At 42.4% G+C, this 18,425-nt stretch overlaps 1 protein-coding gene across 1 annotated transcript in view; it reads right to left on the bottom strand.

Annotated features, from left to right (window-relative positions):
• Positions 1 to 18,425, bottom strand: part of LOC146817191 (ribonuclease H1-like) — a 511,274-nt gene that overhangs the window by 39,856 nt on the left and 452,993 nt on the right. Inside the window, exon 7 of the mRNA XM_085610769.1 lies at positions 7,747 to 7,871. Within this exon, the coding sequence (XP_085466895.1) occupies positions 7,747 to 7,871 (125 nt within the window). The remainder of the gene's footprint in view (positions 1 to 7,746; positions 7,872 to 18,425) is intronic.

Below are 18,425 nucleotides of genomic sequence, written 5' to 3'. Positions count from 1 at the left end.
GTTTATGTTGTGAATTGGGTACGTTATTAAAATGTTGTTCTTTTTCACTCAGTTGTCCGTCTCTATTTTTGCTTGCTATTTCCTCACATGTTAAGAAGGAAGGAGAGGGAGACATGTTAAGAAGGAAGGAGAGGGAGGGATAGGAGGTAATGCGTCCATTACTTACTGATAATGGCATTACTCCTAGTCCTGCTCCCTCGCCTTCCTTCTAGGGCCCTCCCGCCTTTACGGTGTGGTTCAACTGGGTTCTAGGCTCGGCTTGTTTACGTACAGGAGGTGGTGGGGGCGGGCGGTGTTTTTATAGGCTGGGGGTGGGTCTGGCGGGACGCAAAAGGCCTCATGTTAAGAAGGAAGGTGAGGAAGTAGGACTATGGGTAATGCAATTATCAGTAAGTAATGGACGCATTCTATGATGTGGCAGTACAGGTTCATCTGAAATGGCTAGACCTAACCTCCTGCAAAATGTTTTTTAAAGTTTTGTATTGCATTCCTTGATTGACTGGGCAAGCACAAGGGCGTGAATAAAATTAATACATGTAGTTTCTATCGCCTACTTCAGGCAATACCATTTGAGTGTAAGTAAGCCAGCATGGTATCTTCTTACCTCTACATGGCATATTCTGGAATTACTGCTCCCAGATTATATGCTCAAACTATGATTTGGCACCTTCTTCCAGCCATGCAGCATGCCCACGCCACTCTTCTCATAAGGTAGTGAAGCCCACGTTCCCAGTGAGTGGGAAGGGTGCTGTCAGCTTCACTGGATCTGCCACATCCCCAACTGGTGATTTTAATTATTATTTTTGTGCTGGCAGTGCCACTATCTTCCGGCCTCCTCTGTCACCAATTTAAGTGATTCAATGGCACTCTTTTAGGAGCTAGGGCTCAAGACGGCCAGTGAGCTCTATATTAAGCTGCCATTTTTTTCGAGTGACAGAGGAAGCTCCCAGTGTGTGTTTTAAAAACAAAATCTATTGTCACGTCTGTTATAATTAAGCTGCTTCCACGTCCGGTATATATTTCAAGTTTATTGAAATAGTGTAGCATAACAGCACCAACATATCTCTCGTCCGCCTCCCAGCTCCACAGAAACGAATCTCCCTCCACATTCCAATCATGACCGCATTGCGTCCGCAACACAGCAGATCACGAGCAGGCACGAGATCACAACACATCCCTCTCCCATAACAGAAATTTAAAGCCCACCAAAACACAGCACACCCCAACAATAACATGGACCAATAATTGATCCACCCAAAAAATAATTTAAGCTAAAAGAAAACAAAAACCCACCCCCAGCAAAAACAGAATACTAAATGACTATGCAATTTACCACATAAGCTCCATATCATTTCAAAACGAAATCATTGAACTTTGCTGGAATACGCCTATTCCTAGGACTCCTAACATTGACAATGCCCCCAGGCACTTGAGGTTTGGAAATCGAGCATGGCGAAGAAGCTTGAGATTTCCCTGTAAACTTCACCAGTCTAGACATACTCCAAGTCGATCCTGAATCCACTCTCACCACATTTTTTTTAATGGCAACAATAGTGAACGGACCCAAGAAAGCAGTTTTCCCTTTCACAGTATGATTGGGATTCTTCACCATAACCTTGTCACCAAGTTGCCACTTCTTCACTCTCACACACATTTTAGAATCATAATTCGATTTATATCTCTGTTGATAATCTGAAATGCAAGGCCGCTTGGACTCAACCGAGATATGATCATCTAAACATACAGGCAACCACGTAGGATTTAGTTTGGAAACAGCCTTCCTACCTCTCAACGCTTCAAATGGTGAGATGTGAGTAATCATGTTGGGAGTAGTACGATGTGCCCACCAAGTGTCTCTCAACACTCCACTGAAAAAAACTTTACACTCAAGGGCACGCTGAGCACAGCTCTTGACCACCCTATTCATCCTTTCAGTCAACCCATTTCCCTGCGGTGAGTACAGCGCAGTTTTCTGGTGAACGATGTTATGTTCGCTCAAAAACTTACCCATCTCATGAGAGACAAATTGTACTCCATTGTCCGTTACCAAAAATTTGGGCACCCCTTCCAAAGTAAAAACATCCTTAAGGAAATCAATGACAACTCTCGTGCCCACAGAACAAACACATCTGTTAACTACCCATTTTGAGGTATAGTCTACCAACAAAATAACAAAACGCTCACTGGACGGCAAAAGTTCAAATGGACCAGCAATATCCAGTCCAAGTTTGGTCCATACAGTTTCAGGAAATGCCACCGGAGATAGCGGAGCAACATTGGTAACACGAGACTTATCATTTGCAGCACACAACAGACAATTTTTTACAATCTCCTCAGTCATGTGATCCATATTAGGCCACCAATATCTTTCTCTCACTCTTGCCTTGGTAAGACTTCTCCCTAAATGTCCCTCGTGCGCAATGTTAATCAACCTGTTCCTAAAATTGAGAGGAGGAATCACTCTGTCTCCTCTCATGACATTTCCGTCATAAAATGACAACTCCTCCCTTACTGGCCAATAAGATTTCAACTCCTGATCCAACGTCTGATAATCAGGCCACCCTACTCTTATCCACATCTTGAGAGAAGAAAGGACTCCATCTCTAACCACTTCATCTGATCATTCTTTACCCGATAAAGTTGGCTCTGATATCCAGCAAATATTTCCAGATTCTACATCACTCAGTCCTTTGGTATCTTCTACATCATGGTCAACAGGTAACCGTGAGAGACAATCAGCAGACTTATTCATGATCCCAGGTATATATTGCACTCTGAAATTAAACTCCTGGAGACCTTCACTCCAACGCTTCAATCTAGGTGTCAGTTGTTCACTGCGGTGACACGAAAATATCTGGACCAATGGACGATCTGTCTTAACCAGAAAAGGTATACCCCAAAGATAAAATTTAAAATGGTGTACGGCCCAAAACACACTTAAAGCTTCCCTCTCTATGCATGAATAATTCACTTCTGCTTCTCTGAGGGCCCTAGAAGCAAAAGCAATAGTCTTTTCCTCCCCATCCACTACCTGTGAAAGAACTGCCCCCAAACCCTTAAGGCTAGCATCCGTGGTAAGGATAGTTTTCCGTTGAACATCAAAATGCCCTAAAGTGGGTAACTTCCCAATCACTTTTTTAAACACAGCAAAAGCATCTTCACATTCTTGTGACCAAACAAAATGTGTCCCTTTCTTAAGTAATAACCTAATGGGCTCAGTCACACTAGCAAACCCCTTTACAAATTTGGAGTAGAATTCTGCTAAACCCAGAAATGATCTAGTCTGATCCTTAATCATGGGAGCAGGGGCATTCATGATGCTCTCCGCAAGTTCCATTTTGGGTTGGATGCCCTCTCCGGAGATCACATGACCCAAATACGTAACAGATTTTAGCCCCAACCGGCACTTCTGTTTTTTCAAAGTGAGACCCTTGTCCTTCAATCTCAACAGTACACACAACAAGGTAGAACTATGTTCTCGCTCATTCTTTCCATAAACTAAGATGTCATCTTGGAAAAACATGATATTTGTTATTCCTCTTAAAACCAGTTTCATTACCCTCTGAAAACATGCCGCGGCCGACGCCAGACCAAAAGGCATCCTTATAAACCGATATGCTCCCAGAGGTGTAACAAACGACGTAAGATGTCTAGAATCTTTGTGTAGAAGAATCTGGTGGTATGCAGAGGATAAGTCTAGCACGCTGACAACTTGCGCTCCTTCAAGCATGCTAAGAGATTCTGAGATGTTAGGTAGAGGCTGGCGATCCACCCATATCCATTCATTAAGCCCTCTCAAGTCCACACATAACCTGACACTGGTTCCTCCATCCTTGGGGGCCAAAACAATTGGAGCCAACCACTCAGATCCTTCAATCTCCTCTATAACACCCAGATCTAGGAGTCTTTTAAGTTCTGACTCTAGTGGTGCCAACATCATATTCGGCACCCTTCTGACTTTATGTACGCAAGGTATAGCTCTGTCTTTCAGAACTATTTTGTGCTCAAAACCTTTGAGACATCTTAGGGAATCAGTGAAAACTTCAGGAAATTTGACAAAATAATCGTCAACTCGACTACTTCCTGCAATCTCCACTAACATAACTTGATCCTTTGGGTCAATGGCACTGGCATTAAGCATAATGCCCAAATCTCGCTGGTGTCTCCAACCTAGAAGGTTGTCCCCTCTCTCAGCTATGTAAACCTTACCTAATGCTTTTCTGTCCTTGAATTGAATATTAGCCACTACATAACCCAGTACATTTATTCTGCTTCCATTATAACTTACTGGATTTATGTCCGGTGGCAATAATGACATGTTGTCAATCCCGACCACCTCATCCCATTGCTTGTTCCCTACCATCGTGAAAGGTGACCCAGAATCAGCTAAAACTACAAATTTAAATCCATCAACTAAAATGTCACATTCTGGCATAACCACTTTACCATTGTCTATTTCATTTTTATCATTCTCAACATTGAGAATAATTGTTCGTACAATTTCAGCACTTCTTTCTGGATATTTTGACTTGACCGAAGATCTGCAAACTCTGGCATAATGTCCTTTAAGGCCACACTTGTTACAGATAGAGTCTTTAGCGAAACAATGTGGGTAATTGGAGTAGTGCGTAAGACTCCCACACCTAAAACACTTTGGTTTAGAAACTTCTCCAGAGGTTTTATAACCATTTCCATTATAACTGGTAGAGCGACTATCATGATCTATCTTACTAGATGACCCTTTTGTGGGGTAACGTGACCGCATTTCTTTGTCAGAAATCTTTTGTTTATCAGTGGGGGCAACTTTGGCAACACTATCATTGCACTCTTGGGTAGACTTGTCACTTAACACTTGAACATTCTCTTTGGTTTCTTTCTTTTCTTCTCGATCTTTCTTCATTTCCTCCACCCATGACGAGGTATTCTCTAAACCCTCTACAATTGCTATCGCTTCTGGCAATGACGGATTTTTAGACAACAGTTTTCCTTGAACTCTTGTGCTGTTGGTGCATCTCACCAGTTGATCTCTAATGAGAGAGTCTGTGAGTTCACCAAACTCACACGTTCGAGCTAGGGTTTTTAGGGCAGCAATATAACTCTTGACTCGTTCCACCGGACCCTGCACTCTGGTGAAAAATTTATGGCGCTCCAATACGACGTTAATCCGGGGACCAAAATATTCTTCAAGCATAGTCATGGACATTTCAAATACATCGGCTGGTTCTCCATCCCTACCACCAATAGGTAAAGTGTCCATGCTGTCAAACGTTTCTTCCTTCCACACCCAGATTATGTAGAAGGATGGCTTGTTTTCTCACAGCGGAAAACTTTTCTCCTCCAATTGCCACGATATACGAATCGAACAAGTTCCTCCACCTTTTCCAAGGAAGAATGGGATCACCCTCTTCAGACAGAAAAGGTGGTGGTTGAGACATGCTGGAAGTATTGGCCATTTTGTATGTAAAAAGACTGATGATCTAGTAAAATGGCAAGTTATGTTAATGTGGGTAACATTGTGGAAAACAATATACAATGACTGATGTATTCAGTTGAGAAAAAAATTGTAGCAACACATCACAGTCTGTAGAAAGATTATCAGAAAAATAAAAATTTCTACTAAAATGTCTACCACCATTGCACCATTGTATCATGAAAGTCGTGACCGCAACACAGCAGATCACGAGCAGGCACGAGATCACAACAACGTCCCACCCGGGAATATCTGCAAACCCTGCTTCCCATCCATTGGGTGACAGACACAATCCCATACCTGGGGATTCAGCTGGCCCCCTCCCTCCCTGTGGTGGTTCACACTAATTATACACTACTGCGCGGGAGAATCCGCCGAGAGCTTGATCGGTGGAAACACTACCCCCTCTCATGGCTTTGCAAGATTGCAGCGGTCAAAATTACCATTTTCCCACAGATCCTCTATCTTTTTCGCACTATACCTCTCCGACCGCCTGCCGGGTGGATTCAAAAGACGCAATCCGATTTAGCCCAGTTTATCTGTAACGGTCGAAAACCGCGTATGCGATGGACACTAGTGTCGCTAGCGCCGGACGATGGAGGGCTTGGAGTTCCTGATCTTAAACTCTACTTCCAGGCAGCTCAATTTCGGTACCTGGTGGAGTGGAGCAGATGGGAATTGGAGAAACACTGGTTGTTTCAAGACCAGGCGGTGGCGGCGCGGCCCTTGCAGGAAATCCCCTTCTTGCGTAAGCCCCATAAGCCCCCTAATCTATATGCCTCATATATTACGCGAGTCCCCCTGGAAGTGTGGGATGCCACTAACCTCAACCACGAGCTCACATCCTTCCCATCTCCACTTACTCCGTTGATTGGCAACCCTTATTTCACCCCTGGGATAGAAGACGCAGCCTTCGCAGGCTGGAGGGTGGCTGGCTGCCGTCTTTTGTCTCATGTCTATGGCACGGAGGGGGTCAAGTCGTTCGCTCAGCTAAGGCAGGAATTCGGGCTTCCGGAGGCAGAGAGGCTAAGATATCTGCAGGTGAGGTATTGGGCGCTTCAGCCACAGGTCCGTTCTGGGGCAGACAGACGCTTTTCCCCTTATGAAAGATGGCTCAAAACACGCACGTCGGATAAAAATCTCATCTCCGATCGCTATGAGAAGTTGCAGATTAAATACAAGCACACACACAATCCTAGTAGAGAGCGTGGGAGGGGAGTTGGGCAGAACACTCAGCCACAAAGAGTGGGAGGGCATTTATTATAGGGCCTGGCACTCTGCGTATCACATGGGGCTTACAGAGACACTTACGAAGATTGTGACATATTGGTACTATACTCCAGAACGCTTGCATGCAATGGATCGATCTCGGGAGGCGACGTTCTGGAGGGGCTGTGGTCAGGTGGGCAACCTAGTCCATTTGCTGTGGGAGTGTACACACGTTCAACCCTACTAGACCCAGGTGCTGGATGAAGTGGACAAGCACTTTGAGACTGTGATACCCTGCTTTCCAGCCTATGTACTACTAGGTCTTCCCAATCCTCCGACCTACCCATTACGATCTCGCAGAGGCAGGCAAATGGCCATTGCACTAGGGTCGGCTACACAAAACATACTAACACACTGGCGCACCCCCCACTTCCCGACTTTCACAGGCTGACTGCACCGTCTGTGGTACGTCCTTGGTATGGAGAAATTAGCACTTACTATGGCGGGGGAGGGGGTCAAGTACGGCGAGTTGTGGCAGCCATTTCTTTCGCTATTAGCAGCTGAATTCAGAGAAGTCACATGCCCCCGATACCTCCGGTTGTTGCGCCTTACGGAGGCGCGGGGGGAGGACTGCTGAAGGGGTCGATGGGTGTTCAGCAAGGCTTTGGGAACAGATGTGGAGCACAAGGAGGGGGAAGGGCGAGTGGCGGGGCGCAGGGGAGGGGGGATTTTGGGAGTTCTCTCTTTTCTTTTTTCACTTCACTGTTCTTCCATGTCCGTGTTATTAATCAGCTACGTGCACACTGTTAAGACAACGCTCTAAAGCTACTTAGAACAGTGGTTATACCACAGCATTATATGATGATCGATATGTATATGTGGTTCAGTTTGAGTCTTGCAACTTAATAAAAACACTTGAACCATAAAAACAAAATCTATACAAATAACTATATTTATTTTATCGTATTTAAGAGACTGCAAAACAACTGAGTACCTCAAACATATAGTGCATTTTAATTCCAATAGCTTGGGTTACAGAGATATCAGAAAAGACTTCAAATACTCACCCATGTGACATTTATATCCTGGACCAGCTCATCGAGTTTCTCAAAGTCTTCCTTATTAATTACCGGTTTACCCGTGCTCAATTTCCAGTCATTTTTCTTCCAGTTTTTCACCCACTTGGTTATACCTGCATAGTATAATAATTTTAAACGGATGAGAAATTCAGAGATTAAACTTGATAAAACAATTATTTGCCATCTCTACACTTTATTGTACCTGGCTTTCTTTTCAAGTTACTCTACGCTAAACTCTCTACTGCTGCAACTAAAACAGGCTTTTCCTTCTTTTAAGGATTTAGACACCGTGCGCAACAAATCAACTCATGCCTATCAAAACCCACACAGCTCACCTTAGGAGTGCCACAGGGCTCTATCTCTCCCCCTCCCAGTTCAATCTCTTCATAGAACCCGTTCATTTTGAAGCAAGCAGGGATCAAATATCACCTCTATGCGGATGATACTCAAATTTACTACAAAATCAAATTACCCAGTAACATTCGACATTTCAACGTCATTCTCAACAAGATTCATCCCTGGTTTCACTCTAATCACCTTAAGCTAAACCTCAACAAAACAGAAATAATCCTATTCTCCCCCAAATGCAACCATCTTCCTATTCATGAATAGATCAGAGACCTGAACGCCTTCAATTGCTCTCTGTCCATCCAACTCCGCTAAATTCCTGGGCTTCTGCTTGGACAAAAACATGTCAATGAAAGAACACATCAAAAACTCAGCCAAAGGAGTGCTTTAGGAGGGCTTTACACACTTAAACACCTCAAAAAGCTCACACCATTCATCCCTGAAGATTATTTCAAGATTGTGGTACAATCTCTGGTCCTCTCCAAACTAGACTATGGCAATGCCATTCTCACTGGCACGCCAAAATCTCAACTTGCACCACTGAGATCAGTTCTAAACATGAAACCCCGGCTCATTACTGATGTCAAACGGTTTGAACACATCACTCCTGCTCTCAAGCGCCTCAACTGGCTTCCTATTGAAGGAAGATGTACTTTTAAGACTTCCTGTATCATCCACAAAGCCCTCCACTCACATTCCCCAAACTACTTAGAAAACAAACTTACGAAAGCAGGGACTTCAAGATTGTTGAGTAGCTCCAACACACTTTTGCTCCTACATCCCAATCTAAAAAAATCTTCTACCAAGTCTTGCTTTTTTTCTAGAAATGCTCCGAGCATATGAAACGCTCTACCTAGCGATCTGCGATGCAACCCATCCTTCCCTGGCTTCAAAAGGGATCTGAAACTCCTTCTCCTCAACAAATACTTTAATTCTTAGACTACTGTTCTTGGTCTATTATCTCATGCGCAGGACTGAAAGTTATGCCATTGTTGGCTATTTGCTTGTTTGTTATTGTGCTGTGTACTTTTATCTACTTTATCTATCCCCATATGTTTATCGTATTCCTGTTTCACGGATTCGCTCCCGACCATGTAAAGTGCTCCGACAACTTCGGGTCTAGCTAGCGCTGTATAAAACTATAATGAATAAATACATTATATAAATACATAAAAAATAAGGGCATTCCCATGCAAGTTGTATCCTTTAATAATTCACACCTGGTGCTGCAGAAATTTTCTTACATACCCGATAACGAACAGAGTGTACACAAGTGTAAAATACAAAAATGCATCTTACCTGTAAAATAGATCCCTAACCCTTGTAAAAAAACATGCAGGTATTATACTCTTAGAATCTTTCATTGTTCCTTAGTAGGACGTCTTAGGAAAGTAAGTAATATAAAAGTGTAACCTTTTTTAAACAGTAGGTTCCCAGGATATTATCCAGCTTTCAATGTACACCTGAATGTCTGATGGATGGGGGCAGTCGTAGTTCATGAAGCAACCGTGGATGCCTAATGTATGGGGGCAGAGGTATTGTATTTGCATTTATATATCGCTTACTACCCCTGACGAGGGATTGAAGCACATTTTCGGCGAGTAGCACGCTACTCCGGAACCCATAAAGGATTAGTGGTGAATTAGTATAGTGAAAATATGAAAGTAATTTGAGCGGTGGATAAGTTAGTCAGTTATTTGGATTGAGAAGGATAGTGGAGGGATAGAAGAGGGAAAAAGGTTTCCGATTTCCTATGAGGGGAAAAAGGTTTGCGTTTATATACCGCTTTATCACCCTGATGGGGTGATGAAGTGCTTTTTTGGCGAGTAGCATGCTACTCTGAAACGCATACAGTGTTAGTGATGAATTGGTATAGTGAAATACGAAAGTAATTTGAGTGATGGATATGTAAGTCGGGTATTTGGATTGAGAAGGACAGCAAAGGAGTAGAAGAGGTAAAAAGGTTTTTATTTATATAGCGCTTGCTACCCCTGATGAGGTGTTGAAGTGCTTTTTCGGTGAGTAGCACACTACTCCGGAATCCATAAAGGATTAGTGGTGAAAAAGAATAGGGAAATATGAAATTAATTAGAGTGGTGGACATGTTAGTGTGTTATTTGGATCGAAAAGGATAATGGAGGGATACAAGGGAAGGATTTACAATATTGTTTAGGTATGTTTTGAAGCTCGTAGCAGTAGGAGGAGGCTTGGAATGAGTAAAAGGGAAGTGGAGGGGGAAGAGTCAAAGGGAAGTGGAGGGGGAAGAGTCAAAGGGAAGTGGAGGGGGAAGAGTCAAAGGGAAGTGAAGGGGGAAGAGTCAGAGGGAAGATTTAGATAGGCTTGTTTTGGGAGATCGAAATAGGTATGAGACGATAGAAGGAGGGGTAGAGTAGGGACGAGTCTCGAAAGGTATTTAGAGGATCATAGTAGTGTTATGGAGTTTGGGATGAATTAGAGACTGGAAGTAATGGATATATTGATAGAGGTATAGGGTGAGAAATAAGTCAGCAGTGTTTCCCAAACTGGGGTCCGAGGACCCCCAGGGGTCTGTGGCACATTCTCAGGGGGTCCGCAGGCAGCAGTTTTAAAAGCACTGCAAAGTTCATTGTAAAATTAGCAGTTTTAAAGCAACTATAAAAGTGTCAAGAAAATGCCAATGATTAATGTACCTGCTGGAGAGATGAGTTTTGTCCAGTGGCAGCTTTGACTTATCTAATGTGACACAGAGGGTTAATATACCTACTGCAAAGAACGTGTACAATGCATTTTAAAAAAACAGTATTTTATGTGCATAGGTCAGTCGGTTACTGATTTTGTCAGAGAGATTCTTTTGTTACTGTGCAGTTCATAAGTGACAATCGTAATCTAGCACAGTGACCTATAAACTGTCATCAAAGAGCTGCTTGCAAATTGCATTGTACAAGTTACTAACTTATGTTTTTCCCAGTATATCATTATCCTGATGCTGCTAAAAAGGTTTATTTGGGTGGAAATACATTTTTCTTGTTAAAGTCAATGCTAACCACTGTGTTATGTTCTAAATCCTGAGTTTGTGCTTCTCCAGACCAAGCACTCTTTAAAAATGCCTACCAGTATATATGACATGTGAATCCTACACCTTGTAGTCCCCTTTGCCTTATGTAACATTTTCTATACACTTATTTACACGTATGATTCATTATCTCTATAGGTGTGTGATGTAAAGTGCTCTGACATCCTACAATGGTATGAGAGATGCTAAAACAAATGAAATACATGTGACAGTGGGGCTATGGAGAGATGAGAGGCACTGTTGGAGGGTGATAATAAGAGAATCATTGAAGGACCCCAACAAAGCTTGTCATATCGTGGTGCATAGTAAGGTCTTTATTTACTATTCTTTAAAAGCTAATACAATTTATTATATAATAATAAATGTGTTGTAGACAGCACCATTGTTTCCTAAATTGTTTTGGGGGGAGAGCCTCTCAAAGCCCCCTTTGTGGTGGTGAGGCTCATTCACTGCACTTTGTGTGCAACGTATAGGGACTGGTCTGAAAACATTTGCCAGGGCTGCTTTGGGTTTCCAGTCAGGCCCTGGCAGGAGCCTCGTACTGCGAAATAAAACCAACCATTCAAAAGATAGTCACGGAGATGCAGCACCAACCGTCCCATTGAAAGTTTCAGTTTCTTTGCAAATTCTTTCAATATAAAATACAAAGGGGGATATTTACAACAGGATTGGCGGAGCGTGTCATTAGTCTCCTTGGCTTAAAAACACACTCCGCCACTTCAGAAATGCAGGGCTACACCATATTTACAAGAATATGGTGCAGCCTTGCGTTTCCCCCTGCGCTGGCACTACACTTAGCAGTGTAGAGCCAACGCAGGCACCCTTGCACCATAGTGCAAGAGTGTCTGCGTGCAGGGGAAGATTGTTTATGTGCAGGACGTTCCCACATCCTGCACATGAACAATTTTGAAATGCCATTTTGTCACCTCTATGTGTGCTGCCTAATACAGCACACATGGAATTTACAAACCGTCATTTTTATCAAAGATTGTTTATGTGCAGGAAGGGTCACCTTCCTGAACATAAACAATCCAAGGTGTTTTGCTTTTTCTGTGGGGAAAAAAGCAAAAACGAGGAGAAATAAGGCATTTCTCCTCGTTTCGCCAAGTTAAGACCAGGTTTTTCATGGTCTTAATTTAGGTGCGGTCTCCTATTTAAGCAGCTCATTTAAATAGAGGGCAGCGTCAAAATCAATGGGTGTTGGGGTGGAATGCCCACTGCAACTCCCACTGACCACCTCTTTCATGCTAAGCATTGCGTGAAAGTCGGCCTTATTTACAAAGCAGCGTTAAGCCACAATAAGTGGCTTAATGCTGCCGTGTAAATATGGTGAAGCCCCTATCGCCACAGGAACATCGCCAAAAGTGACATTCCCATGGCGATAGGGACTTGTAAATATGCCCCTAAAATCCTTAGTAATTCGAGTATTTGTTTTGTGTGCACACGTGTTTATTTTTTTCGAATTACTGTTTTAATGTTTGAAATTTAAATCCGACAAATTGCTTGGGGGTCCCCAGCTTCCAGTGGTGACTCAATGGGGGTCCTCAGGAGTCAAAAGTTTGGGAACCGATTGGAAATAGTAGAAAGAGGTTATAGATGAGTCAGAGTTAAGGTAGAGGATATATTGAGAGCGGTATAGGGTGAAAAACAGGGTCGTGCATTGGATATGCTGAATTAGAAGAAAATCAATAAATACGTAAAAGTTATAAATATATAAATCTAAAAATAATAAAGATATAGATCAATAAGTACATGGAAGATATATAGATGCATAAAGGAAGGTAGCATAGGTAGATTAAAGATGAATTAAATAAACTCTGGCTTTTAAGTGTTGTACTTTCACTTAGAATATATATATATATATATATATATATATATATATATATATATATACACATACATACATATATACATATGCACAAGCAATCCGTCGCAGTACTCCACTTCCCAGGCGCTGCGTAAAAGACGGTACGGACCCAGATATAAGTGCTGATTATTTTATTTTATTTAAACCGGCACTGCCCCCATGACGCGTTTCGGCTTCAAAGAAGCCTTGATCACATGACGCCAAGAGGAGTGACCATAGAATTTAAAGTGCCAGTGCAACAACCATGTGATTATGGGTACATAAATAGACAAAATACTTCAAAGTTTTTCAAATGTGCAAAATACTGCTTTTCTTTGTGCAAAATTGCATACATTAACAAACGATGTCTCAAGAACCAAGTTAGAAATCTATGGACATCAACAATATAAATTGACTAGTGCAAATATTGTTTCATTAATGTGCAAAATGCTGCTCTTTTTTGTGCAAATTCGCATTGGTTATAATACATGTCTATTGACTTCATAAACACGTTTAAACCAGAACTTCAGAAGCCTAGACATATACATATTGCTGTTACTTATACTGAATATGCTTTGTATATGTGCAAATAACTGCGAGTTATGTGCAAAGTTGCAAGAATTTAAAACAATGTCTATTAAAATTCATAAACACGTTAAAATCAATTCTTTGTAGTCGCTGAAAATTAGGATTAGGCCCACATTGGTCAATCAACCAACCATAGAATGCACGTAAAGACTTAAATGTAAAATAACATTCAATAATAACCATCATAACAATTTATATTGTATTGTGTCACCATTACTGACAAGAACGTTATCTTTGTGGACAATCCAGTGAAATGGACACCTCAAACATATGAAAATGCCTAAATTCAATATTACTACAATCCAGCCCATATATATCCATCCAAGCTCCAAGGTAGCCCTTTGCAACAAGAAGCACTTGGGTCTCTGCGATGTTCAAAAACCTTTAATGGTATGGGCAGCCACAAACCTCGATCAATGCAGGCAGCTTCACCTAAAGCCTGATGCGTTTCGAAAATGAATTTTCTTCCTCAGAGGCATCTCGGGATCAGAGGGTGCAGGTGCGGCAATCTCAGAATCTGATCCTGATATGCCTCCACATCATCCATTGATCCACGGCTCTGAGACAACTGAAAATTGGAGAGTTTCCAATGTCTTTGGAGCATCGCAGTTGAAAGAGTATTTGCGTGTCTTCTGCATATTTATAGCACGTGAGGTGAAATTGATTGATCAGTGCGGGTAATGACTTCATTTTTTATTTTTTTATTTTATTTTGTTTGCAGTAGGTACATAATGACATCATAATACATCAAGAAACAAACCAGTACATAAATTTTAAACTTACAGTTGAAGCATCTTCTTCCAAAGCCTTTTGCCACCTCAGAACAACAAATAACAAATTAAATTCCTTCTTTCTATTCACTATGACCTGCTCTCCTCCTCACTCATTCTCTTGATCTTGCCTTCCTCCACCTTGTAATGGGAGCCCAAATACCTTTCCCGAAATCACCTATTTTTTCCCCCTTCTGGGCGTACAGCAAGATCTCTATATTATGTAAGCCAAGTAGTCTAGTAAGCCACATTTGAAAAGAAGGAGCAACAATATCTTTCCAGCCTGCAGAAATTAATAACCTAAGTACTGCAACGGAAATAAACACCAAGGCCTCCTCCGTTTCCCCCAGATTTAGCCTATTATCGGTACCTAGTATCATAAGGGTGGTTGACAATAAGATTTTTTGGCCTAACAGCCCCTCCCAAAATTTTTCTATTTCCCTCTGTATTCCCTCCAAGGCCTTACAATCATTAAACATATGAAGCAAATCAGCCTGGCCTGTCTTGCATCTGGGACAACGATCATCTTCCCTTATCCCCCAAGAATATAGTTTCGCAGGCGTATGGTATAAATTGAACAAGGTTTTATAGTGTTGCGCCTTCAAGTTAGAGGAGCGGAATATTTTCTTTTGTAAGAGAAGGGCATAGTCTAAATCTACGTCAGGATTCCCCAATTTCATAGCCAAAGAGGATTCTATTTTTTCCAAGTCATCTTGTATTGAGCCAATAAATAAAGTATAGAAAACCTTAATCTTCTGACACCCCTTGACTAGCTGGTCCATAATGGGAAATTCATCTACCAGTAGAGTCCTAGGTCTTACAGCCTTCATCCAGCTTGTTAATCTTAAATACAACAGCCAGTATTTGCTAGAAATGCCAACACTGTGTTGTAGTGACTCAAAATCCAGAATCTCCTCCCCGCTCATCAAATCCCTAACTGTCCTAATTCCCACATTCCCCCATGCCTGCAGATTTCTATCATCTGCCATCTGAGGGAATACCCTAGAATTATGGAGGTGAAGGTATCGATTAACTTTAGGGATACCAAAAAACTTTGACACTGCCCTCCAGACCCCCCAAGCCCCTTCCAATACCTTAAAGCGGGCCTTTCTGTAATACCTTCGATCTACTTCCCGCATAAGTAAACCTACCGCTTTACGGCCAATTAATAATTCAAATATTGAGGGGGGCGTCTGAGTACCAAGATTCCCCTGGGCAGGTTTAGCCTCAGTCTGAAAGAGGATAGACATATGTACCAGCAAACATGACCAATGATAAAGCCTCAGATTCGGTAATGCCAGACCCCCCCTATCCCTGGGGAGAGATAATAAATTAGTAGAACGCCTGACTCGCCCATATTGCCAAACAAATTTTATGAAAATTGATTCCAGACCTTTAATTACTGTTTCATCTATTAGGAGGGGTATGGCACGGAATAAATAAAGAATTTTGGGGAACATAGTCATTTTTAGTACGTTGACTCTTCCTATCAGTGAAAGGTGTAGAACATCAATTCTTTTTAGCTCTGTTTCTATAGATTTGCTCAATGATCCAAAATTCTCAGCGACAGTTTTCACTGTTGCCGCATTAATTCTGACCCCCAAGTATGTCGCCGAGTCAACAAATCTTTCATCAATTTTGCTGATATTTTCAGTACAAATAATTTGTGTTTTGGATTCATTCAGTAAGTATCCTGAATCTACACCGAAGTCCTTTGCCATTTGTACCAGCTCAGGGAGTGCCTGATGCGGGTCCACTGTGGTCACCGCCAGGTCATCCGCATATGCCATAACCTTAGTTTCGTATCCCTGACATATCACTGGACTAATTCCCGGGCATCCGAGAATCTTTTGGATAAACGGGTCAATATATAACGCAAAAAGGATGGGGGAACAAGGACAACCTTGACGTGTACCACGATTTATTGTTATCAGATCAGATCTCTCACCCATAACCACTACTCTGGCGACTGGGTTGATATACATTGCTCTTAACGCTCTCATAAGTTTCTCACCAAATCCTCCTCCTGCCAAAATCCCCCAGAGAAAGTCCCAGACCACTCTATCAAAGGCCTTCTCTGCGTCGAGCAGGATCATGGCCATCCCGTCTCCCGCCGTGGACTGGGCATCAAACAGTGTTATGGCCCTCCTGATGTGATCCGTGGTGCCCCGTCCAGGAACAAACCCGTGTTGCCAAGGGGAGACGAGATCACCTATGACCCTGCCCAACCTTTTGGCCAGAATTTTAGAATAGAGTTTGGTATCGGCGTTTATTAACGAAATGGGACGATAGGATCCAGGTTTTTCCTTAGGCTTCCCTTTCTTGTGAAAAACCACTATATTAGTTTCCCTCCAAGAATCTGGGACCGCCCCTGTATAAACTATACCATTAAATAAATCAAGCAGATATGGGGTAATGGCAGAAGCAAAGCATTTATATACCTCGAGCGGGATCCCATCCGGGCCCGCTGCTTTACCAGAGGGAAGCTCCTGCAGGGCATTTACTAACTCACTCTCACTAATATCGTCCTCCAATTCCTCCCTGGCAGTGTTGTCAAGGCGTGGGCCGGTATCTAAATACTCGTGGCCTCGTAGGCCTTTAACATTTTCCTCCCTATAGAGATCTTGGTAAAAATTCTTAAACACCTGGAGGATGTCTTTAGCTTCCGTGTACTCTTTCCCATTATCTTCTATCTTAATAATGTTATTTTTAACTCTTTCCTGTTTAATTTGCAGTGCCAATAACCTACCGGCTTGCTCTCCAGTTTCATACCGTTGAATCCTGGTAGTTTTGAATTCACTTGTTGCCTTGAATGTAAAGGCCTTCTGTAAATCTGCTTTGGCTGCTACTAATTTCCTTTGGCTCTCTGAGCTATCCCTGCCTTGTACTATATCGGTGGTGTGTTGAACCTCGGCTATTACGAGTTCCCGCATTAATCTTTCTATCTCACTCCTGTCTTCCCTTCTCAATCTTGCCGCACAACTTATTAATTCGCCTCTTAAGGCGGCCTTAAATGCCTCCCATACGCAATTGCGTGAGGCGCTGTATCTATTAGCCGAAAAATATTCCTCGATCCATTCCCTAACATGTTCTACAAATCTGTCGTCGAATAGTAATCTCCTTTCCAATGTCCACCTTGTTCGTGCCCTTTCTAGACCGTCCAGGTTATAAGTTAAAACCAAAGGGTTGTGATCCGATAATATCTTTGGGGATTTAGAGATTGTTATCCTGCTTTTTATGGAATCTGATATTAAAAAATAATCCAACCTGTAATATCTCTGGTGGGGATTTGAAAAGTATGTATACCCTGGATCTTTAGGTTCCTTTATCCCCCAAACATCTAGCAGCCCATGTGACCTAATTAAAGATGAGACTGCCCTAAAAACTTTGGGTTTTCGCCCTTTATAAATTGCATTCGGACCCCAGTCTGCTGAAATATTAAGGTCACCACAAAAAATTATGGGGGTTAACCAAGTAGCTAACTCTATTTCCAAAAAGTCGAAAATCTCTGGGTCATCGTTGTTTGATCCATAGACTACACAAATTGTGAAGCCCTTTTCCAGCTCAGCCAGAACCCATCTCCCATTTCCATCCACTTTAATCCGTCTAACTCCTCCCAAAGAAGCTCTAACCAAAACTGCAACCCCCCTAATAGTAGATGATTGCGTCGTGCATGCCACTAACTGATAACCTCTCACAGACATAAGATTCCTTTTGGCCCATGGGAGGTGCGTTTTTTGCATACACAAGACATCCAATCTATTGAACTTGAGGAAATGGGCTAAATTTTGGCGTTTCCTACAATCGTTCAGTCCTCCAATATTAACTGTACAAATCCTAATGTTCGCCATCCTGAGAGTCTACTTGAACGGCTAAAACTGTCTGAAGCTTCAACTTATACCTACTCCTAAAGATCTTACCCCACCTATTAGACCCATAGTGTACCAAACTGCGAATTTTTCCCCCTTTTTCCCCTAACCCCCACCCCACTCCCAAACCCTCCCCTTCCAGCCCCTGACTAAATCCCCCCCCCTTCCAGCCCCTACCTACCGCCGTCAGCGAA

Source organism: Triturus cristatus, chromosome 6 (assembly GCF_964204655.1).
Source record: "Triturus cristatus chromosome 6, aTriCri1.1, whole genome shotgun sequence".
NCBI classification, from domain to species: Eukaryota; Metazoa; Chordata; class Amphibia; order Caudata; family Salamandridae; genus Triturus; species Triturus cristatus.
Note: the sequence above shows the minus strand (reverse complement) of the source record. Positions and strands in the feature narration are given on the sequence as shown.